The sequence below is a fragment of the Accipiter gentilis genome, chromosome 8 (assembly GCF_929443795.1).
Source record: "Accipiter gentilis chromosome 8, bAccGen1.1, whole genome shotgun sequence".
Lineage (NCBI taxonomy): Eukaryota > Metazoa > Chordata > Aves > Accipitriformes > Accipitridae > Astur > Astur gentilis.
Window position 1 is genome coordinate 25,719,030 of NC_064887.1, and position 25,212 is coordinate 25,744,241.

At 38.5% G+C, this 25,212-nt stretch overlaps 1 protein-coding gene across 2 annotated transcripts; it reads left to right on the forward strand.

Annotated features, from left to right (window-relative positions):
- SLC25A24 (solute carrier family 25 member 24) lies at positions 1-23,894 on the forward strand. 2 transcript variants are annotated; one of them, XM_049807157.1, is made up of 11 exons: positions 1-297; positions 11,677-11,803; positions 12,328-12,415; positions 12,923-13,034; positions 15,648-15,806; positions 16,151-16,303; positions 17,477-17,584; positions 19,273-19,440; positions 20,596-20,746; positions 21,417-21,609; positions 21,949-23,894. In XM_049807157.1, exons 1-10 carry the CDS (start codon positions 112-114, stop codon positions 21,593-21,595), a joined length of 1,431 nt encoding a protein of 476 aa, XP_049663114.1. In that variant the 5' UTR covers positions 1-111; the 3' UTR covers positions 21,596-21,609; positions 21,949-23,894. The 2 variants fall into 2 exon arrangements, with proteins under 2 accessions (XP_049663114.1, XP_049663113.1); XM_049807156.1 differs by having other exon boundaries at positions 21,417-23,894.
- Positions 23,895-25,212: the final 1,318 nt, after the last annotated feature.

A 25,212-nucleotide genomic window follows, 5' to 3' on the forward strand; every position in this document is an offset into this window, starting at 1 on the left:
GCTCCTCCTCTGGCAGCTGCGGGCGTTGGCAGCAGCACAGGCGGTGCCTCCTGTCCGCGCCCAGCCCGCAGGAGCCGAGGGTCCCCGCTGCCTGTACTGCACGGCAGCGCCATGTTCCAGCTCCTGCGAGGCCTCGCGTTGCCGGCGGCCGCTTGCGACGGGAGCAGGGATGGCGACTCCCGGTACGCTAACCTCTTCAGGAAGCTGGACCTCAACGAAGATGGGAGGGTGGATATTGCCGAGCTCCAGACGGGCCTCCGGGCCATGGGCATCCCCCTGGGAAAAGAGGCGGAGGAGGTAAGAGCGGGCCGGGGGCGCGGCGGAGGCCCTTTCCCCGTCTTCAGCCGCTTCCCCCAGGCGCTGCCTCCCGGAGGAGCAGCCGCTGGCGAGCGGCCTCTCTCCGGCACCCCGCGGCCGTGGGGAGGGCGAGGGGCGGCCCGGCCGCCCCACCCTGCCGGCCGCCCCGTGAGGGATGAGGCGCTGCCCGGCTGGGGCTCGCCTTGTTGGCCCCGGCGCCGAGGCGGCGCGACGGGGGCTGCTGCAGAGCCGGGAGCCGCATCCGGGGGCTTCGGGCCGCTCCTGGATGAAGTCGGCCTCGGGCCTGCCTTTCTGCTTCCCGGGGACGCCGTGACTGCTCCGGGGGCTGTATTGTACAGGCACGCCTCAGGGTTATAAATGAAGGATCCCGAGTGCGAACGCTACGTACGGCTGTCGGCAGTTTCTATTGCCAAGTGGGCACGGCCGGGTATATTCATCAAGTGTTGACTCTTGACTTCCTTTGACCCTTTGTTGTGTGGTGTTCGATAGATAGCATATTCTTCCTCCAGCATGATAAGGGATGGTAATTTACAGCCTTTGTCCGTCACTCCACCTTTGTATAATCTAGGACAGAATAAATTAAGGTTTAGTTTGGGCAGCAGGTAAGTAAATTTGCGTAACAGTAGGTTGCAATATCAGAACTAGTTATTGATGCTAGATCTCCATGAACACGTGGAATTGATTCTTCTTGGTATTAGCTGTGTGATATCAAGACTCTTCTATTTAAAAACGCACACTTGTGACAGCAGCCATCAATCCGTGAAACAGACAGCACACACTCTTTGGTCTGTGGATTCTGCAGTGATCAGGTTGGACTATTGCATTCCTCTGTCTCTTGTTATCAATGTTGTGACCTCACAAGTCAGTAAAACTTGAGTCATCAAGTGTTCTAGTGCAATGCTGAGTTAGACTAGCAATTCTGACCTGTAACTGGAAGAGAAACGTCTTTTTTCCTAGTAGTTTTCAGTAATCCCCAGGCTTTCAGAATAATAAACTCATTTAGTGCAGGATGCTGTAGGCGTAAGTATTCGTGTGGTAAGGCAAGTCTGTGCTGAAAAGGCATGCATAGGTTCAGTTAGGCTGAGATCTGTGCTGGAGCTATTACTGTACAGTCCTGTTCTTTATTTCAGTGTAAAGAATGGTTAGATGGCATTGCACTGCCGTGCCTGTAATAGCTGTTGCATACTTTCTGAAAGAGGTTCAGGAAAGTGAACTTAAAATTTGACTACAGTGTTAAGAGATATGTTGAGTCAGTAATTCAATTTCAGTGACCTCATACTAATCGTGGGACACTGCCAGTTCTTTCCCATGGTCTCGTTATCTGGTCTCTATTTTACCTCTTCTTGGTATATTTAATTCTCTGTCTTGTATACTTAAGGGAAAAGTATCCAGCAGGTGTCTTGAATGGTGCTTGTGTGAAAGCATAAATGACAGCATGCTTTCACTTCAGTATTGCTTCTGGTCAAAATCATCTTTACGATAAGTATGTTTTGTGTTCTCAGTTTTTGGTGTATCAAGGAGGGACAGTTTGGCCCGTTTGCTTATCCATGAGAATTGTCAATATTAAGAGTATGCTAGTTGTGAACTTCAGTCACACATTATATACACATTGTTGAAAACTTGTTGTACCAGTTTGACTGTAACAATTTGGGGTTTTTACTTACATTGAACAACAGGGGAACAGGTGACCAGTTAATTTTCTGGCATTTAACAAGGGTGGTCTTCCCCCATAATTCACTGAAAGCCCTGAGACCTGTGGCATGTTTTTTAAGTTTTGAGCAACTTAGAATTGAAGTTCCAAGTTCTTTCTCAAGATTAGTGTGGTGCCTTTCATTAATAGTGCACATCTGAGTATCTGTCAAATTATTCTCAGTTGCTACAGGATAAACTGGAAGTGAAACCCATGAAATAATAGAGTTAAGCTAGACTTACCTGGATGTAATGGAGAGCAGGAACTGGCTATCTTAGTTGCTTAAGAAACACAGAGTAAACAAAATAAACCATGAGTCATGTTCCACATTTGAGAGGGGTAGAAGAATTGTTGGAATGCACTGAAACTTCTGTATACTCACTATTTTAAACTTAATGGTGGGCACAGTTTGAACTAGAAACTAGACTAGTTATATGTAACTGTTAATAACTAGACTTGTTATAATGACAGCCTCAGTAAGACTTGTCTCCAGCTTCTTTCCTGTCTTTATGTAGCTAATCTGCTTTCTGTACTTCCTTGCAGCCCAAAGCTGCCTTCTCCCACTTACTTCAAGCTCTAAAGTGATGTTAAATTCAGTAAAATGTCTTTTTACTACTTGGTAAAAAGGTATTTTATTAATGAAGTCAGATATTGAATCATAATATTTGGGTTTGGAGAGGCAGAAGTAGTCTTATAATTACTAATAACTAATGAGTGAGGAAATGAGATGTGGAAATATTACACAATGTGGTGAAGTGTTAGCTACTGAACTGCTCAGCCCTGCCAACATAGTTGGGATATCGTAGGCTTTGGTGCCTCATGGCTGGGATGGGGTCTCAGGCCGTCCACTATTGTTATGTTCTAGATGGAGGTCTGGGTTAGATTTCCAAAAATACTCTTGGAGGGCTGGCTTCCGTCGCATGGGGTGAAATCCACATACATGGGAGTGTTGGTCACCATACTTCTGGGGACCATAGCTGCTTCCTGGTTAACTCCTGGTAAGGGACCATGCAAGTGCTACTGTGTTTCACTGCAAAGTCAGTTGGTTCATCCTAAGTAGTCATCTTCATGGTATAAATTGTGTTTGGGCTATCAGTATTACTTTCCTCTTTTCTTTTGAAATATAATTCCTCTCTAGAAGGAATAAGTGTGTCCTTAAAAGAAGCTGCTATCCATTTGAGTAATAGACTACTGGTATGCTCTTTTTATTTCACTTTTCATCAGTTGACTTGGCAGTTTTGTTAACGTTTGAGATGCTCTTTTAGGTGAAGTAACATTGTAGATACAAGAATTGATGTGAAGCCATGTGGTAAGCTTTGAAGGTAGGTTGCATATCCATCTAAGGAAGAATCATTTTTTTCCCCATAGCAAGACATCGTAGTACAACATGACAGAAGCTGCTGACTTTGTGTTCTAATTGACCTGCCTTCTGTCAGTATGTGACAGACAAAAGTAAACCACTGGAAAATCTGAAATGTGTGCTGCTTAGAGGCTGCCAGGATTACTCCTGTTTTATATTGTAGTCTATTACCCCCCAGGAATGGGTAACTTTGCAAAGCTTTACAGAAGTTTCCTGACATAATAGGTCAACACCTAGGAAGAAGGAATTCAATGTGGTGACAGTATCAAATGGCGCTCTACAAGCAACATTAACAGCTATTGTATGCTGACTTTGATTAGAGGAGTTGTCCAGTAGAGACACAAAATAGATGCTGGGATCAGATCTCAAATGATCTCATCCTGTGTCTTCAGAATGCTGTGAGTCTCTTAGGCGGGAGTGCCGTAAATGGTGTGAGTGGTTGTATGAAGTACTATTTTTGTTCACCCTTTCCTTCTGTTGCAATCAATCCTTACGGTAAACCTGTAAGAGGCGAACCCCGTATTTCAAGGTTCAGTTTGCAGTAGGAACAGCCAAGCATTCAAATTCAGGTACTATTTATACATCGAGTCCTGGAGCTAGGAGTAGAAAGATGTTACTGAAATGAATAACTACATTCGGGAAATAGTATGATGATCTTATTTGGACTGACTTTCTGTCAGGTTTTGACTTAAGTCTTTGGCTATGTTAAGGCTCCTTTAGATAAAGAAACAGTGTGATGAGACACCTCTGTGTGGTGGAAACAGGACCCAAAGAGACTAAATTCTCAGCAATCAGAATATGGTCTCTTTAGAGTAATCGACTGTGTTTATGAAAATTTTAGTCCAACGAAGTCTAAAAACACTCAGAACACTTGAAGTGTGTTGCTGCATTTAAACCAAAGAAAATTCAGAATTCTGTCAAGCAAGGCAGGCCCCTGTGCTGTGTTACAGTGCTGTGTCTCAGTGTGAGAGGAGGGGTGAGAGCAGGGCCAGGCATGCATTGTTTTCCTGCTGTGCTTTTCTCTGGCCTCTAAAAACTACAGCTAGATAGTGATTCAGAGCTTGAACTTAGCGTAGCTGTTCTTAGTCCAGAAAGCACATACTTGTTTAGTGACTGAGCTAAACATGTCCTTGAATATCTCTCCACTGTTTTATTCAGATTTTTGCACTTTTTAAAATTTTGGTAACTTATCTTGCATGGCAAAATTTGAAGGCTAGTAGACCAAGTTAACTGAAGTCTCTTTGTTACATTGAAGCTTGGGTAGAAACATACAAAAAGCACTAGTTACTTCTGCAACTTCTTAGAAGAAACATGGGCATTTTCAATCACATGATATGTACTCTTAGAAATTATTATCATATGTGATATGCAGTTTCACAGTCTTATAAGCTTCAGTACTTTCATGTCCGCGTGTCATTCTTTATGTGAAATGAAGCTTTCTTTCACCTTAATAGTATGCCAAAACCTGGTACTATACATTTAAAGTAGACAGGCATCTTAAACTTTTTACCAAAACAGATGTGATTGTAGAAAACTGGACCCACTTAGTTCCTTTAAACTTTGCTTTTCAGGTCATAATAGGTGTTATGATTATGTCTGATTATGGGGACTTCATTGTGAAATACCACAAATTTCTTCAGTAATGTAGCTGACTTGAGTTGTAAGGAAACATGTAAGTCACTATTTCATTTCAATATCTACAACTTCAGAAGCTTTTAACTAATATGTGCTGTAGTCTCTAAGTCTCCATGTGAAAGGACAAGATGAATAAAAGTTTGTTTTCATAACACTTTAAACATCCAAGGAGATAAAATGAATTTTTTTAATACTAACTTGATAGGTTTTTTCCGAACAGCGTCAGGGTACAGTGAATGATTAATTCTTCCTCTTGTTGCTGCAAAGTGCAAGAATGCCAGGCACCAAATATGGGAACCCCCACCTCTGTAACATCTCTTAATTGCATGTTGAAATGCTTTGCTCAATCCTGGTCTTGAGGCTGCAGTGTGTCCCAGGTAAACAAACAAGGTAAACTGGTAAATCTTTTAAGATGACTGTAAGGTGGGGATGCCTCTGTAGCAGAGTAGTCTTATTTAATGGAAAAACTCAGTTTATCAAGTACGTTCAAAGTAAAAAATAGCAGTGTAACTTGCAAGGAATGATGAATGAAGGTACAGGGGATAGTTTGCATCTCCCATTTATGCTGTTTCAGATTCTTGGAATCTAATTCATAGCTATGAGTTGAGACGAGTTTATCCAGGTCCTGAGGAAGCAACTTTTGCAAGGCATATTGGAGAGCATACTCATGACTTGCATATTTTCCTTTTTAGGCTCATTTTATAGCGATTCTGTTAGCTGAAATGCACCGGTGAGAAGACCACTGCTAGTGCTTTTCTGTTGCAGGGGACAGTGGTGCTCAGGACAAAGAACAGGAAGGGGAGCGTCTGGTACCACCAAGGGTGCAAGGCTGCTGTACTGGAATGGGGGACTCTTAGTGTCTGTCTGTGGCAGGTGTAAAGAGCCTGCTTGGGTACTGTTTATGTGTTGGCAGTATCCTTTGGGAGGCAAGCGAATTAATATGAATGCAGCATTTGAACAAGTTGGGAGGCCTTTGGAGGCAGTGAAAATTACTGTTTTGCTCAAAATGCAGTGTTGTGTTGGATTTCTGGAGGTTAAATGGCAGTCTAGTTTGTTAGTGTGTTATGTGGACTTGCTGGTTGGGCTATAATGCTGTGTGGACACATCCTCAGCCCCTTTCCCTTTGTGCTGGATTTGTCTCCCAACTGAATCAGTTTGACAAGACTGACTTTAATAATCTTTACTACTGGTTTTTGGGTTATCATTGTGTGCCATAAATTTGTGTAGTCTTGGTAGATATAGATAGGAAAAGGACAACGTTAGTTTTAGTTTTGTAGGGTACGTATCCAGTAAAGAGAGAAGAGTTGCATATACTTGAGCTGTGACTGAATTTGGCTTCCAATAAGATTATAGTCTAATAACTTAAAATTGTAGATTGCAGAGCTATGTGAATGACTATGTGAAGAGGGAAAGAACAGAAAAAGGGGAGAAGAGAAGGGAATATCGTGATTGGTTTTATATCTACTACCTCTGCTTTTAAAAGAAAATGTGAAATTTGTGAATGTCCGAAGACGTGATGCTGTTCTTACTGTTGTGATGGTGTTTTTTCTATGCAGTATTTGTAATTGTGCCCTTTGGAACTCTAGTCATAGATTACAGAAGAATGAATTGCTAATTGCACCAATTATGTGTCTTTAAGCATTGGTTTTTTTTACTTATGTCTTGTAGATAGCATGATAGGAAGCCAGAAACACCCAGTAACTTGATGGATCACTTCTTTTTAAATATTCTTTACATTATATTAACAAGCTAATGAATAGATGATTGGTAATCATTTGTACTGATCAGCCCTGCCTTTCATACAAAATTCAGTTTTGTAACCAGAATGTGAAGGCTTATGCACAATACTGATACTAAGTAATATAAAAATTCAAATGTGAATTTAGAAAGAGTCTACAAAAAGCATTAAGATTTCTAGAGTCTTGCATTCTCTGTCTTTACAGTGTAGCTATGAATGTGTTAAAGTTCATAACTTTGGCACAGAGTAATCTAATAATTCATCAGGCCACTTACAGAGTGTCAGGATTTTTAGGTGTATATAAAGCCTGTCTGTAGCTTTTTTTTTTTTCAACAGACCTGCTGGCTTAGGTTTCCACACCAAATACAGAGGTCTTCTGGAGGAGTAGGAAGTCAATGCTGTAACATGCTTTATATAATACAGAAATTTAAAAATAAAATTATTCAGTGTTTCAGTCTACTTGTGGCCTTTCACATTGTTATTGCCTCACTGTGCAGGACTTTGAAAGCAGCTGTGTTAACAAAATATACAGCAGAAAAAGAACAAAAGTAGAAGAATTAAAAACAAAAACAAAACATAAGAGAAAAGAAAAAGGCAGCAGTGTCATGACCAAATAGGTCAGCATGGGAGCATTGTAGTTGGTATGTGTGAAGGCCCATAGCATTAAAAAGAAAGATCATCTAAACAATCTTCCTGTGTCTACCTGTAAGTAGCAATTTTTTACACGGTCACCATTTCATTTTATCTAGTGAATTATCTTTATTGCTTGGCCTTAAAGTCTTTAGACAATGAGAAAAGAAATGGCACACCTTGAAAAATAAACATTTTCCTCTTGGGGCTGGACCTACATAAAGGTGAGGTGATCCCATAGTAAGTCTGTAACAAGAAATGTCAGGTTTTACGTGGCAGGCACACTGAACATTGTTTCCCAGGACTTCCAAGTGAGGACTGGCATCTACTTTGGTTCCTGCTCTATTGTTGTAAGCAAGCCTATTTTAAAAATGCATCCAGTTCTCCTCTATCAGAGAAATTGGCAAACCAGGAAGTGGCACAGTGACAAGTGGTTGTAACTATGCAAAATCCGGTAGTATATTAAATGCAGAACAGCAGAATTGAATTCCTCGTTGAACTGACGTGAGGGTGATTGAATGTTGGAACAGGTTGCCTGGAGAGGCTGTGGAATCTCCATCCGTGGAGATGTCCAAGACTTAATTGGATGTGGTCCTGTGCAACTTGAGCTAATTAGATCTAATGTGCTGGTTTAGGCTGGGGTAGAGTTAATTGTCTTCATAGTAGCTGGTATGGGGCTATGTTTTGGATTTCTGCTGAAAACAGGGTTGATAACACAGGGATATTTTAGTTACTGTTGAGCAGTGCTTACACAGAGTTAAGAGAAAAGGCACACAAGCGTTTTCTGCTTCTCACGCCACCCCACCAATGAGTTGGCTGGGGGGCACAAGAAGCTGGGAGCATAGCCAGGAGAGCTGACCTGAACTAGCTAAAGGGATATTCCGTACCATGTGACATCATGCTCAGTATATAAACTGGGGGAGTTGGCTGGGAGGGGCAGATTGCTGCTTGGGCATCTATCAGCAGGTGGTAACCGACTGCATTGTGCATCACTTGTATATCTTGGGTTTTCTCTCTCTCTCTTTTTGTAATCTTCCTTTTCATCATCATCATTATTATTATTATTACTACTGTTTTTATCTCAACCCATGAGTTTTTACTTGTTTTTCCCAGTTCTTCTGTCCAAGCCACTGGGGGTGGGGGGGAGTGAGCAAGTTGCTGCATGGAGCTTAGCTGCTGGTTGAGGTTAAACCACAACATCTGTTTAGACATGCTTTGAGCCAGGGTTGTGTTCGATGGCCTCCAGAGGTCCCTTCCAACCTGAATTATTATTTGATGCTGTGAATGGGCAGTTTTTACCTGGGAGTTAGTGTGCTGCAGAATCAAGTAAGTGTCTTCCTGCTGGCTATGCCCATGGAGTACATTACCCCCATGAGGGAGTTCCTGCCCTCCAAATGGAAGGCAAGCTCCTTTCAGTGTTCCTGTTTGTTCCACAAAATTGCTGGCTTTAATCTGAAACTCTAACACCCACATAATTAGTACAAGAGGGTTTTGTTTGTATGAACTCTTAGATTTGTAATGTGAGAAAAAATGCATGTGCCTGCTGAGGAAAAGCATATGTTTTTGTTCCCTGTTGCTTCTGTTCTGCTGCCCTGAGAGTGGCTGAGACTGGCTTGAAGTCTGGAAAATAACTGTAAAAACAAAAGTAGGGAATGGAGAGTATGTTTGTGCTTATCCTTTTCTAGTTGTTGCAATGTAAAATCTGCTCATTTGGCAGATGAAATGAAAGGTGCTCCCCTTCACACACGCTAATTGCCAGCTCTCTAAACCTGCTAGGAACTTCTGTTTTGTTTGGCTCATGTCATCCTCAGCAGAGGAGATTTTGTCATTGGAATTTAGTTAAAATTTTATCATATGTGAGCCAGAACAACACTTCCCTTTTTCTACATTTTTGTTTGTGTAGTTCAGATAGCAGTAGCGAATAGTAACAGTTTGCATTGATAGAATTCACTCAAAGTGTTTGTATGACTGCCACATTAATTACCTCTTCTCGGTAGCTTGTGGGAGTCCAGCAGGGCACTTGGATCCTGTGGTATGAGGTGCCATGCGTGGAGTACAAGTGTCTTTTGGGGGGGACTCTTTTCTGGCTAGAGTAATTTTTAATGGTGGTTCTTGGTTTGGGTTTTTTTATTTGTTTGGGGTTTTTTTAATGATTAATCCATTAGGCTTTCTTAATTACGCTTAATTTTTAATCCATCCTTAATTCAGAAATGCATCCATAAACTTGAAGAAACGTAAACTATTTTTTTTTTAATGGGAAATTCTGAACAGCCCTAACCATATTGGCAAGGGCATGAAACTGAATTGAAGATTATATTTTTATTGACAGGTTATTAATAGAAATGGCAAGCAAGCTGGATTTAAGAGTATATGAAGAACACTGTTTTTCTAAGCTGATACCAAATGCCTTTATCTGAGCACGCAGTAACTTTAGTTGATTTTATTGTGCATAAGTTGCTGTATTATGGGAGGTAAATAATTCACTGCTTATTTCACTGTGGAATGCCACATCGTCTTCCTCCCTTCCATTGAGAAATCTATAATAATCTTACAAATTTTTCTTTTGAGATTAAACATTAAAGTACATTGCTTTTATTAGAGGGATAAGAAAGATAAAGGAGGCACATAAATGTATTCAGATGTCTTCAATTTTTTTCAGACACCTGCAACAAATACACTAGAGTTTTCAACTTCCTTTATGTTTAGTTTCTGTAGGCTAGAACTTGTTGGACTTTGGTCTTTTGAGGTCTTCCAGTAATTATAGTGGAGTAAACAAAATGATTAAAAACAGATTTTGCAGATTAGAACAGCCATGCAAATCTTGTGGAGAATTACTTTATCCAGAAGCTACAGTTGCACAGGGCTGTCTGGAAAACAGAAGGTATTTGGAAGAATTTTTGGCATATGCTTTATATGTACCTCAAAGTGCTCTTAAACTTACAGCAAATTAATGAAGAGATTGTGCTGTCAGGGTGGTCTCCTGGCCATTTTATAGACAGTGCCTCTGTAGGATTTCACACATTGAGGGAAACCACAGGGACTGACGCCCAAATGAAGAGATGAGGCATAATTTGCCCTTAAATCTTGTGTTCTAGAGCAAAGTTTTGGGGTGGATTTCCCTGCCTGCTTCCTGTGCATCCTGCCAGAGGAGATGGCAGCACTTACGGAAGTGTGAGAGCAGATGGAAAGCGCCTGTAACAGTGTGCTGTGGGCCTTGCCTCTCCTTGGCCCCGCTGCTCTCTCTGCAGCCCTCCCTGTGTGGAGCAGCCCTTGCTGTGGCATAAAGCCCAAGCTAATAAATCCTGCAGAGCTTGTTAGCCTGGGCTTCACTCTTCTCTGGGCTTGCCTTTGAAGACAAGCCTCAGCAGTTCCAGGCTGATGCTTGGGGGGACTGCTGTAATTTCCCTTTTTTAAAAAGTATGTTTTCACGCAGAAAGATGGTTAAGTATTCTGGCCCTTTGTTGGTGGAGAAGTGTATGCCTAGGCTGTATTTCAGACTTGCTTCCTGCAGTGCTGGCAATTGTATACCGTGTGTTTAACTCGTAGTTAATTTTACATGTAGAGGTTTCTTATCTGCAGGACAGTTACTAAGAAACACATGCAAAAATGGAAGATAACTGTGCTTCTGTTTGTTACAAGTCTGTTGTTTGTGTGTTTGTTTTAAATTTTTGTCGGGGCTTCAGTTTGAAGCAGAAAGCCCTGCCTTCTCAAAGCCTGGGGGGTGGAAGTGCTAGTCAGGCAAGATCTTTGCGGGGGGGGGGGGGGGGGGGGGTGTTGGTGTTGGTCAGCAGTTAAATAGTTAATTGCTATTTGTCTTTTTATCTTTACAGTTCATAATTAGTAGACCTCTGGATTAAAGAGGATAGTTAAGACTGTATTTCTTTAATTTTACTGACATATTGACAAATTTCATGTATAACTAAGGAAGTCACAGGCTTAAAGTTGTTCTCTTTCATAATTTTGTCCCGTCCCCCACCTCTACCTCCACAAATTGATACTTGTAGGGGTAATTTGCCAGTGCTGGTAAGAAACCTTAAAATCTTTTAATAGGAAAGTTATACAAATAATAAATAATGCTTTCTTAAATTTATCTCTGCTCTGAGTGTTTTATCTCTTTATGAAAATACTGATAGTGTGTTAAATTCTGAAAACAAAATACAGCTCTGAAGTACATGCTTAGGTGTTTTCCTGATTTGACTCCCAAAGTGACCAATATGATGCTTTTCTTAAAGCTGTGCCATGCTGATGTTGCTTTGTGACCTGCTGTAATTTGGAAACGTTGAATGTTGCATTTTCTCTCAACAGAAAATTTTTAAAGCTGGAGATACTAACCAGGATGGACAGCTAGATTTTGAAGAATTTATGCAGTATCTTAAAGATCATGAGAAAAAGATGAAACTGGCATTTAAGAGCCTGGACAAAAACAATGATGGTATGCCTTGATTTATTTCATTTGTTCAAATGTGGTTTGAAGAAACTGTGCATTAAAAGTTATCTTGATGTATATTCTTTGTCTAAACTGGAGACAAAAAGTTGTGAATATGGAACCCCTACTTCTTTTCCTTAATAGGATCATATTGTAGTTTACTATAGATTGAAATAATAAATTATTATAGTCTTTTTTTTTCTTTTTATTATCGTTCAGGCCCATTGGTCTGGGGCTCTTTGTTTCCCAGATGGAGAAACTATAAGGAAGTTTCTAAGTATCTATTAAAGATAGAATAGTTTTTTAACTCACTGAATGTTTGCATCTCATTTGGTTGCATGATTTTAATGTACTCACCTGCATTCAGTCCTTGTAGTAGACAATCAAAATATATAATCTGTGTTTAAATTGGTTTTAAATTGTCTTTGCTATTATGTAGGTGTTACAGTGGAATTTAGTGAGCTTCAAGGTGCTAAGTGTATTAAGTTCCATGTTTTAAATATGCATCATCTTTCTTTTAATGTTTCAAGGAAAAATTGAAGCATCAGAGGTTGTCCAGTCCCTCAAGATACTGGGTATAAGCATTTCAGAAAAACAGGCAGAAAAGATTCTGCAAAGGTCAGGAATTATTATTGCTTAAAGTATTTTAAGCTTCTTTGTATTGTTAGTTATTATATTTTTATAATTCAGAAAACAGGATAAATGGGGTTATAACTTTGAAAGGTGTTGGTACCTTCAGTGGTGACTTTATAAGAATCCTCACATATTTCATCTGTTCTTGGGTGATTGTAAGTCTGGTCACTATCTGAGGATCTGGTTCTGCGAGGAGAATGTTACCTCATTTACCTGTGAATGTTGTTGATAGAATGAAGCGTATATTATGTTTTTAAATGGAATATGCCAGATGCACTTGGATAAGAAAAGCATAGTATTGAAAGGCCATGGCAGACTCAGCCTTGAAATCTCCGTATGGAATCTCCAGTCATTTGTTGCTGATATGATGGCCAATATTAAAAAAAACCCAAACCAAACCAAAACCCACAACCAACAAAAAAGCAACAAAACAGAACAAAAACCCATCCCTGCTATTATTTCCTTATATAGTTTTGTTCAATTTCTTTTTAGTATTGATGCTGATGGGACAATGACAGTAGACTGGAATGAGTGGAGAGACCATTTTATGTTTAACCCAGCTACAGACATTGAGGAAATAATTCGATATTGGAAACATTCCACTGTAAGTTCAACTTTTCTTTTAACTTAGTGCAGCTCTTAAGTTCATCTCTGCTGGGTTAATTTGCAGTATGGAGTATAACAGCTTAACAATTGTTATATTTCAGGCGTACCTGTATTTAAAATTGTTTGGTTTTCCTTTTCACTTCATGCTGTCCCATTTACAAACAGGACAGTGTTGTGTGAGTTTCTTCTGAGCAAAGAACTTCATCTAAACTTTGCCAATAATTATCAGTAATTTTTAGGAAGGCATCCTTTTTTTCCTTTGGAGATATTCCACAGAAAGATAATAACCACAATATTATATATTTTTCTTTTCATATTACGTACATTCTTATGTTCAGTGCTTTTGATGTGTTGAAACAAATTATAGAAGCATTTTAACTGTTATGTTGAAATTAGTTCAGTATTTGCATTTATATAGTAACAATCATTATCATAAAATCACTGGTGTCATTAGTGATGATTTTCTTTGCACATGTTCTCACACTCTTTTGTGCTACAGAATATCATTTAAGAATGACAATATACAGCAATAGGCTATCCACTGTGCAGATAAATTTTTTTAAGTTATTATTGAAGGGAGCTCTTACCACCTACGTGGCTGACTTTTAAGAACAAATAATAAGGTAAGTAGACCAATGGTAATCCTGTTTACTGAATATCCTTTCTGTTGATTATTGGAGTAATCCATAAAGTTAGGTAAAGACAGATTTCTTTGAATACAGTGAGACTGTCTATATTGTCAGGGATTAGTCAGCATTTCCATAATAAAAACCAGTTTGAGATCTGAAAGCTTTGAGTGTTTCACACTGTACAAGCTCAATTCAGAAATGCTTGCCAAAAGGGAGTTAGCTCCCTGTTTGCTGAAGGAAACGCTTGAAGCACTGCTATGAGATCAAATAGTCCTGGTCCCAGCTTACTTAGTGGAAAAAAACCCTTTGCTTTAATAAAATGCTTTGTATTAATATTACTAAACATAAGATTATTTTTTTTTAATTATGGAGCGTCATTAGTTATCCCCAAGAAACATTTTAGAAGTCTCTTGTGATCCTCCAGGGTTGCAGTCAGCTGATGACCCACTTATCACAGCAAGCAAAATCCAGCTATATGGCAACACAGCTGGTGTTTCAGATAAGAGCAGATGTGAGAACTCGCATGTCTGGCTGGCATTGACAGCTCTTCCAATTCTGTTTTTATTGTAAAATTTTAATTGCTGTCAGACTTTTCCAAGCGGATAGCTGCATTGGCATAGAACTATTATGAATTGGTAGCTGTTATGTTCTGTTATGTTCCATTATAAACACCCTCAAATTTAGCTTTTTTTCTTAGTTAATGTTTAGGGCTTGGTAGACACAATGTTTAAACCCTGGTAGATATGCATAGTATCTCTAAGAACATCGAGTTTATATTTTGAGAGTTCTGATTGATCTTTTGATGAGTCCATGTAGTTGAGCAACTGATGACACCTTACTTGGAAACCATGAATGTCAGAAAGGTGAAAGGATTTTCCAATTAATCTGTTCTGTGTTCAATATCCAGTACAGTTGGTGCTTACCCTGTTTGTCCAGTGGCTATATCTGTAATTTCCATCCTGCAGTTCTTGTGTTCCAAATGACCAAGACAGTATTCTGTCTACTTAACAGACAGGGAATGCAGCATAAATTAGGGACATAGTGTCTACAGTTAAAATCAACAGTAGTTAAAAAAAGTCTGTTGGTTAACACGCTTTCTGGTTAGTACTTACCAGTTATTAAAAACATTCTTGCTTCTTTATAGGTTTAATTTATGCATAATATTGGCTTTGCATTATCTACAGCATATTTTTTCTCATATATCATGGTTATAAATTACATGAAGAGCAGAGACTATGTTTAAGTGATATGTGAGATTCCATAGTCTTGGACAGCTTTATCACTAAAGCCTATAGTAATGTTCTTTGATCAAATTGACTGGTAATACAAACATGCACCTCTTAATGAAATTTCAAACTTTTATAGCTGAAAAAAGTCATTAATGTGTCTTTCAGTGTAACTGATGATAAGAAAATGTATAAAGCATTAGTCAAACTTGTCATTTTGTAAGATAATACACAGCAGTTACCAGAAATAGAATATTCTGATATATCAGCTATAAAAATGCTACTTTAAGGGGGGGGGGGGAAGGAAATCGCACATACGTGTGAATAAATTACCACGAGAGAGAAATCTCTTGTTAGCATCCTTAGGAGATTACCAAACTAATCCCAGACGGTTGTCCGGTGAAAGGTTAGCTGCAACATATAAGCATTTGAGCTTTACTGCTGACTGTAAAGGTCTACTGATCGTGACAGAATGTCTTTGTTTGGGCCATGCTCAAGGCAGAAATTTGTCATAATTTTTAATGATGATGGTGCAGTCTTTGAAATGGTGGGTCTGGGGTGTTAATGCTCAAAAAGCAATAGCAATCCATAGCAAGTTAATTATAGAATGTAATTTAGATATATTTTTTTATTTTTAACTAGCATTTTGTTTACGTGTTCTCAGGTTGTAGGTTAATTTGGAATTAGAACTGTTGATAAAATTCAGATGATGGAGTGAGATAGTTATTGGCACATCTTTGCTTTGGATTCTAATAGGTGTTGGATATAGGAGATAGTTTGACTGTTCCAGATGAGTTCACGGAGGAAGAGAAAAAGACTGGACAGTGGTGGAAACAGCTGTTAGCAGGAGGAGTGGCTGGTGCTGTCTCTCGAACGGGTACAGCGCCCTTAGATCGCCTTAAAGTGATGATGCAGGTAGGTGCAATGTTTAAGAACTTTTTAGTTTCCAGTCTATCACTTCAGTTTTTAGAGAGCTGTTGTGGAAAACTGATGGCCAAATACAATATCTGAATTCTGGAGGTCTAGTTATGTTTTGACAATTTCCAAATTTTGTGTTCATAAAAATTGTCTTTTCCATAGTCATATTGGCAAAAATGTAGACAAAATATTATAGTACCTGTGCCACTAAAATAAGATTTTTTCCAATAGTGGATGTGGTTTTGCTAGTTGATACATTTAAGCAATTTAATAGTTAGGTGGCGAGTTTTACAATCTAATCAGAGCAGTGTTCTTTACTGTGACTTTGGTTTTTTTTTTAGGTTCATGGTTCAAAATCAAACAAAATGAATATAGCCAGTGGTTTTAAGCAAATGTTGAAAGAAGGTGGTGTCCAATCCCTCTGGAGGGGAAATGGTGTAAATGTTGTGAAAATAGCTCCTGAAACAGCTATTAAATTCTGGGCTTATGAACAGGTAGGATGATAAATCAGGAATTAAACTTATGGTAGATAGAATATTATATCACTTTCACTGTTTATTATTTGCACTGTTGTATTACATAGGGGTTCTTACTGTGGTTGGGGATTTTGTCACAGTAATTTAGAGTCACTTTCAGATTTAAAATAGTCTATTTATTCTGTTAATAGAATACATGGTATTAGGCAGATTTTGCTATTGTATTATAAGCAATGTAAATAAACTAAATCTGTCATACATTTTAAACTGTCCTCCAGTCTGCATAGCTTTATATGGAGCACTGCATTAATATCTAGTTTGTTGCTTTGAAGTGACAACAACCAAAAACTTAGTACATTATGCTAGCTGAACTTACAGAGGATTCTTTTTAAGTCAAATATCATGATGCTATGTAAGATGCCCTCAACCTGGATTTCAGAGTTATATTTACCTCTGAATCAGCTTTAAGCATCATGTTAAGGCCTAATCCTCCTTTAGAAAATGAACTCCTGTTCTGGTGTAGTTAAACAATCTTTATTTTTCCTCTGTGGGGCTTGCTGATGCCTCAGGTAATGAAGACTAAATGAACATACTGCACATCCCTCTACAACTGTGAAATAAAAGCAACAAAAAGTCAAGTAAACTTTGGGATATTGCCAGACTGAACAGCAGATTTTGATGCCATAGAGTAACCTTGAGCACATTATTCCTTACTCTTGCTCTGCCTTTTGGGAGCCGGTGGTGCATTCTTGCATGATGGTGTCTGTCTTGAGTGAAATAGTATGTACAGCTCTCTAAGTGTCTCTGTGAACACGCTAGTCAGGCTTTCATTCTTTGATTGGAGAACTGGATCTGCAAGGGGGTCAGGTTCCTCTTTGTTATCTGAGGTCCATAGTGTGGGTACCCTTGTTGGCTGTTTGTAGAACACCTGACAGTACTGTGGGTGGCTGAGGTGTTTAATGTAAAGGATTCTTGCAGGCTGGAATATTCATTGTATTCTTGAGAATCTTTGTCCACAGAGTTGCAGTGAGTATAGTGCTAAATTTGTTGGGTTAGTAAATGTAACTGTAAATACATAAAAACTATGTACAGCTTGAAAAGACATTTTGTGCTGTACTCTTGTCTCTTGTAATAACTCTTGCCTTTCCTAAAAAGCACGTGATGTTTATTTTATGTGTTTTAACTATACAGTATAAGAAGATACTCACTAAGGATGATGGGAAGTTAGGCACTGTTGAAAGATTTGTATCTGGTTCTTTGGCTGGAGCAACAGCACAAACTTCTATTTATCCCATGGAGGTAAGTAACAGAGAATCTGCTTCTGTTAGAGTCTGGCAAATGTCTCGTTCATTTCCAAAGTAAAACCCTTTTTGCTCTAGAAAGTATTGTAGGAATTCCTCTATATTCTTATATTCTAATTTATTTTTACTTTGGACTTCCTTTCAGAATTTCAGTACTAGGCATTTTAGAATATAATATGTTCTAATTGATACTTCTTATTTTTCTATATATTTGGCTGTATAATATTGTCTACAGCAATGTTTAAATAAAACCTAGTTCAGGGAAAAAATTAATCCAAGAATGCATTTAAAATTAATTACATATTCAAGTATTTTCTAAATTGGGCATAAATCTTTTTCCCACTGTATGTAAGCAAGGGAAGGTCTTGTGTGTAGCAGAACTGATGAAGTTCTCTTACATTATGATGCGGAGCGGGGTCCAATTAGGAGATCAATGTGGAGGAAGAATATACCAGCTACAGTTGGGGCTGGGTCGATTAACTGCCCTTTCCTCTGTAGGACATATTTGTATGTGGTACTACACATGTTGCAATTTGACTAGCATTAATATACTAACAGCTCTAGGGTAGCTATTTCACATCCTGCTTTTTTTAAATGGAAGTAGGATGTACTTGCTCTACTGCTGGTTTCCCAGAAAGTTTATCTTGTTGTGCAAATAACTAGAATATATCTGGGGTCTGGGATTAAACCAATACCGACATGAAGATTTGGAAGTAATGGAAAATGTAACCTAAATACCTTTTCCATAGGGAGGGGTGTCAGTAGGAATAGAACTTAGCTGTTTTCATTGCTGGCAGTGGTAATGATCTCTTTTTAAATAGCATCCCTGCTGTTAGAGCTGCTGAATCACAGCTAGCCTCAGTAGAGAGATGAGTTAAGTTATAGAATAACTGAAATGTTATGTACATCATCTGGATTACACTGATCAATGGAGACAGGTGAACTATTCTACAATAAGATGCTCTGATCTTCCTAACAAATATATAATACTGTCCTAGAAGTGGTTTTTAGGGTGTTTCAAAGTAAGAGAAAAGCAAAGTGCCAGGAAACTCCTGAGGAAGCTGCAGTCTTGTGAAGCTTTGAAGTAGGTCAAATTCTTGCTCAGGAAATTCCCTGTGTGGTTTCTTTTGGATACTGCTAGTAATTTCTTTGTCCTAAGATTCTGTATAGACTTATTTGCATTATTAATCAGATGCTGGGTTTCAGTAGAGATGCAATCTTTATTTCCCTTAACTACCTCTCAGTGTTGTGCTTTTTGAAAGACTGTTTTCTTAATATGCTTTGCTGTTCCCAGATGAGAAGTGTGATCTTCTAGTATGTTAATGTTCTCACTTGTTCTTTAGCTAATCCTTCTATTAAATATTGCCCACACTGTTGCCTTCCAGTTGATTAAAAAATCTGCCTGTTTTAATCAATAAAAGAAAGGTAAAATGCAATTTAAAAAGGCTAATAAATTGTAAGCTAGTGTATGGTAGTATGCATACTGCCCTGCACTAATGATAAAACCTGAAGAAGCCTACTGCTGACAAAGCCTTAACAGCAGTCATCACAAAGGAATTTTGAAGTACCAAAATGCAAAGCAGTTCCAGACAATTGAATAAGGAGAGAGATACTGTGTTTTCCTGTGTTTGTAACATACATTAATAAGTAGGTATGTAATTACAGCTACTATTTTTTCTCCTTTAGGTTTTAAAGACCAGATTGGCTGTGGGTAAAACAGGGCAATATTCTGGGATGTTTGACTGTGCTAAGAAGATCTTAAAAAGAGAAGGTGTAAAGGCCTTCTACAAAGGCTATATTCCTAATATTCTGGGTATAATTCCTTATGCTGGCATTGACCTTGCTGTTTATGAGGTGAGTTTAGGTTACTGAATGCATGTAGCTTTCATTAGTTAATTTATGAAAAGGGTAAATATTCTTTAGAAGACCTGTATCATTAGTTAGATTTGTAATATGCTTGTAGAATTACAGGTGCCTTCAGTTTAAAATAGACAAATGAGAATTTCCACTAATCTTACTGGACTTTCATGTTTTTGTTTGTTTGCCTTTCATGGAGGAGTGCCTGTGCCGTTGGGCCCTTACATGCAACAGTACCAAACAAGAAATCTACTTGTAAGGCAGGATCATGTAGACCTTGACAATACAACATGCTTGCATACCTAACTAACCCTGTTGGACTGGAACATACCCGTTCTATAGCAAATATGGGCCTTAAAAACCTGATATGATATTCATACTATGTTACCTATCCTGCATTTATGATACTTAATACATTTTTTTTTTTTGCCATTTTCACTGATTTATAATGGGATTATAGTAACCTGAATTCCTTATGTGTTTGTGCACATCACCAGAATTCTTTGTGGCTGACATATAGTTGTTGTGAGAAGGTCCGAAACACCACTCTCTTTTCTTTCAAGAGGAACCAGCACCTCTTATACCCATCAGGAACAATTAAAACGTTTTATCTACTTCACATGCTAGGTGTTGCTTTGAAGTGTGTTAAGTAACTCAGATGCACCGACTAATTTTTTTTCTAGTCTAGACAAATTTTTTTGTGACACTGCGGTAGCAATCAGCAGAATTGCTTGAGCAAACCGTTTCAAAGCAGTATGGAAGTTCTTTTCTACAGTTTGTATCCTTGCTTCTACACAAGGTGATGCGTGCAACTGTGCGAGCTTTTGTTGCACACTCTGGGGTGCTGAGTTGTGTTTCACCCCTTTCTTCCCCCAAAGTATTAACAGGTCTGGAAATATGGGCACTGTTCCTGCTGCTGGATCTTTTAAGGATTTCTTTTCTAGGCACTAACTATTGTAGTCTGGTTAAAGTCCTTACCCATGTGCTAAAGTGTTTACCTGTGCACTTTAAAAGTGAGCATGTAGGACTGGCGTAGTGAGATTGGTGCTTTTCAGGATTGAGCCCATAAGATTTGTTATGAATGAAGATGTATTTGTTTACTTTCTTGAATGCAGGTCTCTTGTCTTATTATTTAATTTTATATCTTGGCAGCTCTTAAAGAGTACATGGCTAGAACACTATGCATCAAGCTCCGCTAACCCAGGTGTTTTTGTATTGTTGGGGTGTGGTACTGTTTCCAGCACATGCGGGCAGTTAGCCAGTTACCCTCTTGCTCTTATCAGAACACGCATGCAGGCTCAAGGTGAGTCCTGTTGTACTGAAAACATTTCTGTGTGGTCACATCAAAATTGTATCATTTGGGATAGCTGTAGCAGAGACATGGGAATAGAAAAGCCCAACTTGGAAAACCAAGGACTTATCTGGAAAATCCTTCTTAACGTTAGTTTCTTCTCCCTGTTACCCCCAACAGTGTTCTTCATCATACTTGATTGAAATGTAACATTTCAGACACTAGTGCTCCAAGAGCCACATTCCATAAAGACTACCAGGCATAGAGCTTCTGTCATAGGCTGGGAGCACATTTCTAAAATTTAGAATGTTTCCTAAATTTTGGAGGTAAAATGAAAAGGGCTTGCATCATCCTTTGAACATAGACAACAATGTTTGCTCTGGAGGACATTTCATAAAGACAGTTTCATATATGAGATTTTTCCTTGATAGGTTTGTGCACAGACTTAAGGATAGGAGCCTAGATTTCCAAAGGAATGTAGGTAGATTATGCTTTTCAGTGGGGTTTAGACACATGGATATCCCTCAATATCTGGGATTAAAGAGATCTCTCTGTGAGGGCTCAAGTTTTAATCAATGGCCCTAGAGGTGGTAGTAGGCTCACCACCCAAGGGTTTAATAATTGCTTAAGAATTTTAAAATTACTAGAACTGTTGTATAACACATTATCTTTTTTGTTCTAGCCTCAGTGGAAGGAGCTCCACAGCTAAACATGGTCGGTCTCTTTCAAAGAATTGTTGCTACGGAGGGAATCCGAGGACTTTATAGGGGCATAGCCCCTAATTTTATGAAGGTGCTTCCAGCTGTCAGCATCAGCTATGTTGTATATGAAAAAATGAAGCAGAATTTGGGAATAGCATGAAATGAAGGAAAAAGGTGAGATGCTTCTAATGTTGTTGGAAACACCAGAACAAAAATGGTTTCTCAAGTAATCTGCTCTCACAATTGGAGACAGATCTTTGTGGAGAGATGCTGCAACTTCTACTTTTGCCCTGAAGTGGAAAGAAACTTCTTAAATTCTAGTTCACCATTTCTAAACAGATACCTATATTGCACTTTAAAATGTCACTGTGTTTAAAAAAAAAATCAAGAAACTATCTTTAAATCAGCAATATGTTTATATTTTCAGGAAATCATGTGTATTTTACTCATTGGCTTTCTTTTTTTTTGTATTTGTCTTCTCTAAATGTGTATTTGGCTTGGATCAAACCAAAGGTAGGAGAAGTTTATACTGCCTTGATACTGAATATATGAAAGTGACTTTTTGTTTTGTCATGCTGCCTATACTGAACCAATTCACAGGCAACATTTTGCACGCCTAGACGTAAGCACTTATTGTTATTTTTGAAGACTTAATGTTAAGTTCATAAGAAATGGGATCTTGGATACAGACAAGGATAGAGTAACACATTAAAATGTAACCCATCACCTTTATCTTCAGGCTAACCTTTTTTTTGTATTTAAAGAATAAGAGCCTGGGAAACTGCTGTTCCACGGTATCAGAATACCTCAAATGGATTTACACAATATTTTTGTAATACAATCAGTGATTTTCATAACTTGCTTCACTGGACCTGCTTTTCTTTGCACTTGCAAATGTTGGCACCATTAACCATGACAAGCTTTGGGTTACAGCTGCACATTTTATAGGATCTATAATATACAGGAACAGAAAAAACTTGGTTACTAGATCCATTCCATAGAAGTGCTAGTTGCCATTTAAAAACGGGGTGGAAAATCCAGTAGTAAGCTGTTAGTGATTGTAATACAGCCAATAGTGGAGCTCATCATAGCTGCCTTGGGGAGAGAAATCTTTCTCATTTTGGAGTCTCCATTCTTTCCCTACTTGGAGGGCTACAGTCCACTAAGTGCTTTTAGCCAATAGAGAATTGCATTATTATGTAAAGGTTTTACGGGTTTGTTATGTGAGAGAAATCCTCATTCCCTCAGTCTTCTGTGCACACTGGCTGTGTGTGTGAATTTCAGATAGTAAAATACTGAGGCATTTTGTCCAAGTGACCAAATGGGACTGCTGATCTCGGGTGCCCATCAGGTTGATGTTAATGAAGCGAGCAAAGCATGCACACAGAACTTGTTAGTGCTTGAGAAACAGCTCCTCCTCAAAAACCAAAGCAGCACTTCCTCAATGCAGAAAGTAGGTATTTCCATGTACAAGTACTTCCAAAGTTACTTCCTTTTTTGAGGGGTGGTGAAGCATGCCACATTTCAGTTGCCTTCAGGCCTGAACACTGAAATAGACTAACAATTATTGCCGAAATCATTTTGTCATGCTTTTTCTGCTTTCTGCGATGTGTGGTGTCTTAATCTTTGTAAATTCAAGATTACCTTTGTACTTATTTTGACTTTCTAAAAGCAACTGCTCTTAGACCACTTCCTGAAATTGGATTACTGAAGGAAGGAAGAACTTTGTTCCTGTAAGGTCATTAAGGGTCTCTTTTTTTCTTTTTCTTTTAAACAAACAAATAAGTAAGCAAACTTGAATAACTGCCTGAATCTCCCTTGTTCCACATACTGTTTGGGCCATGTTTTTCAAACAGCGATCAGATGTAAACCTGTGTTCAGTGCTTCCATGGCCGATGCTTATTCTCCATAAACTGATACATAACAACTCCATAAAATTCATATTCTAAAATGTTGTTTTATCAGATTTCAGAAAATGGCAGCCTTAGCTGTGTCTTTTGGCCTTCCCTTTAGGGAAACCTTGGACTTTTTAAAAAAAACAAAAAGTCATTCCATCCAAATCACCCATATGTACAATGCCTTTCTGGTCTGAATGCTTCTTGGTTTTGCCAACTTTCTTTTATCTTTGTGGGATTTGTGAGATCAGTTCCCAATCATTTTGTTTGACTGTGACCAATGAGCAAATGTATTGTGTGTGTGTGATGCGGAGATGACTTTAGCAGTGTCTATCTTCTAGACTTGGTCCATTTTGTTTATAGTGTGTAAGTGCCATTATGAGTATTGAAAATTACGGTAATCATGTTTTCAAATGTTGAAAAGATGGGGTCTTGCAAATTTAATTTTTCATGATGTGCCTTTATGATGACTGTGTTCAGTTGTGTATTCTTTGTCTCTTAAAGGTATGTTTACCTTTTTAGCTCTATAAAACTACCAGTTTATAATAAATATTTGTTTCCTTATCTGGCTGGAGTGTGCTGATGTTTGTTTGTTTTTTTTTATCATGGCCTGATAGATGACACTTCTTTATTGTACTATATGCATAATACTCAATATCAAAAATGAAGGTAATTTCCCTAAAAATAAATTTGACACTAGCCTATCCTTTGCTATTATGTTGATATTTGAAAACCTAGTTTGAGATTAGTCTACTGTCATCCTGTTTAAAACTCTAGCTGTCTCATTGCTTAATGGAAGGTCACATAATGTTTAGTATTTTTGCTTGTTTATTGAACAGTATTACATCATTATTTGCTTTTGTGTATGCTGGGTGGCAGAACTCTTAAAAATCAGGACAAACATACTTGCTTGTATTCTTAATATTTGTCTTGCTTTGATGTTAATCTTACTTGTTAGTCAAAGGATCAACATAAAATCTTTTCAGGGTAATTGACTTCATTTACTCCGCATGCGTAGCATGGCTATCCTACTAAAAGCATACTCAGTAGCCAGCTTTGACAATTCCTTATGAGTTTTTCACACCAATCCTTCAAATGTTAAAGGTAATTGTAAACAAATTAGGGAGGCTTTTCTTGTCCCTGATTCCTGCAAATACAGTTCTTGTAACATAAGATTTAGAAGTTTCCTTTTAAATAACAGAAGAGGTAGATGCTTGGTGTGTGATTCCTGACTAAATGAACAATATGACATTCAATTCTACTTGAGGCAGGGATGCTTTTAACTGGAAATTCTCTGCAATTGGAAAGGCTGGGCTGTGATCTCTCTCACGGTGATCTAGTGGTAACGTGTGCTCTTGAAGATGTCCAAGTTAGATGGTCTCTCCCAGCCCCTCCAAAAAGAAAATCTAAGCTGCTACAAAATGTAGCACAGGTATTTAAAATACTGCGTTCAAGTTAGCCTTTTGGAAAACTGAATTTGCAGTCTTATTATCAAAGTCTGGTCCTGATTTTTTATATATAGGAGTTATTATACAGGCAGCACGTATGATGTTTGGCTTTTGAAACAGCTCAGATCTGCAATGCAGGTAGTACCATTATTTCTAACTGCTTGCAACTACGTGCAGGTTGTGTTAAAATAACACTGAGGTAGCAAAAACACATGGACAGGCAGTCTGTTTAGGGCAGCATACTTCTCTCCCTTATAAAAATATTTTTACTATAATTTTAAAGTTTGTTGCGTGTTGGCCAAGGGCAATAGAATGCTAAGCAAGTATCTCAAGTATCTTCAAGCTTGTTCCTTTAGTTTTTAGTGTATTCCACCAATGTATTTTCATTATCTGTTGAAATAGTGTGTTTCCATAATGCATTCTGAGTTCTTAAA

What these genes read in the sequence shown, in the direction of transcription:
- SLC25A24 (XM_049807156.1), top strand. Translation starts at nt 112, where the DNA reads ATGTTCCAGCTCCTGCGAGGCCTCGCGTTGCCGGCGGCCGCTTGCGAC. An exon ending in GATATTGGAAACATTCCACT is followed by an intron (nt 13,035 to 15,647) that starts GTAAGTTCAACT and finishes GGATTCTAATAG; the next exon opens with GTGTTGGATATAGGAGATAG. An exon ending in AATTCTGGGCTTATGAACAG is followed by an intron (nt 16,304 to 17,476) that starts GTAGGATGATAA and finishes TTAACTATACAG; the next exon opens with TATAAGAAGATACTCACTAA.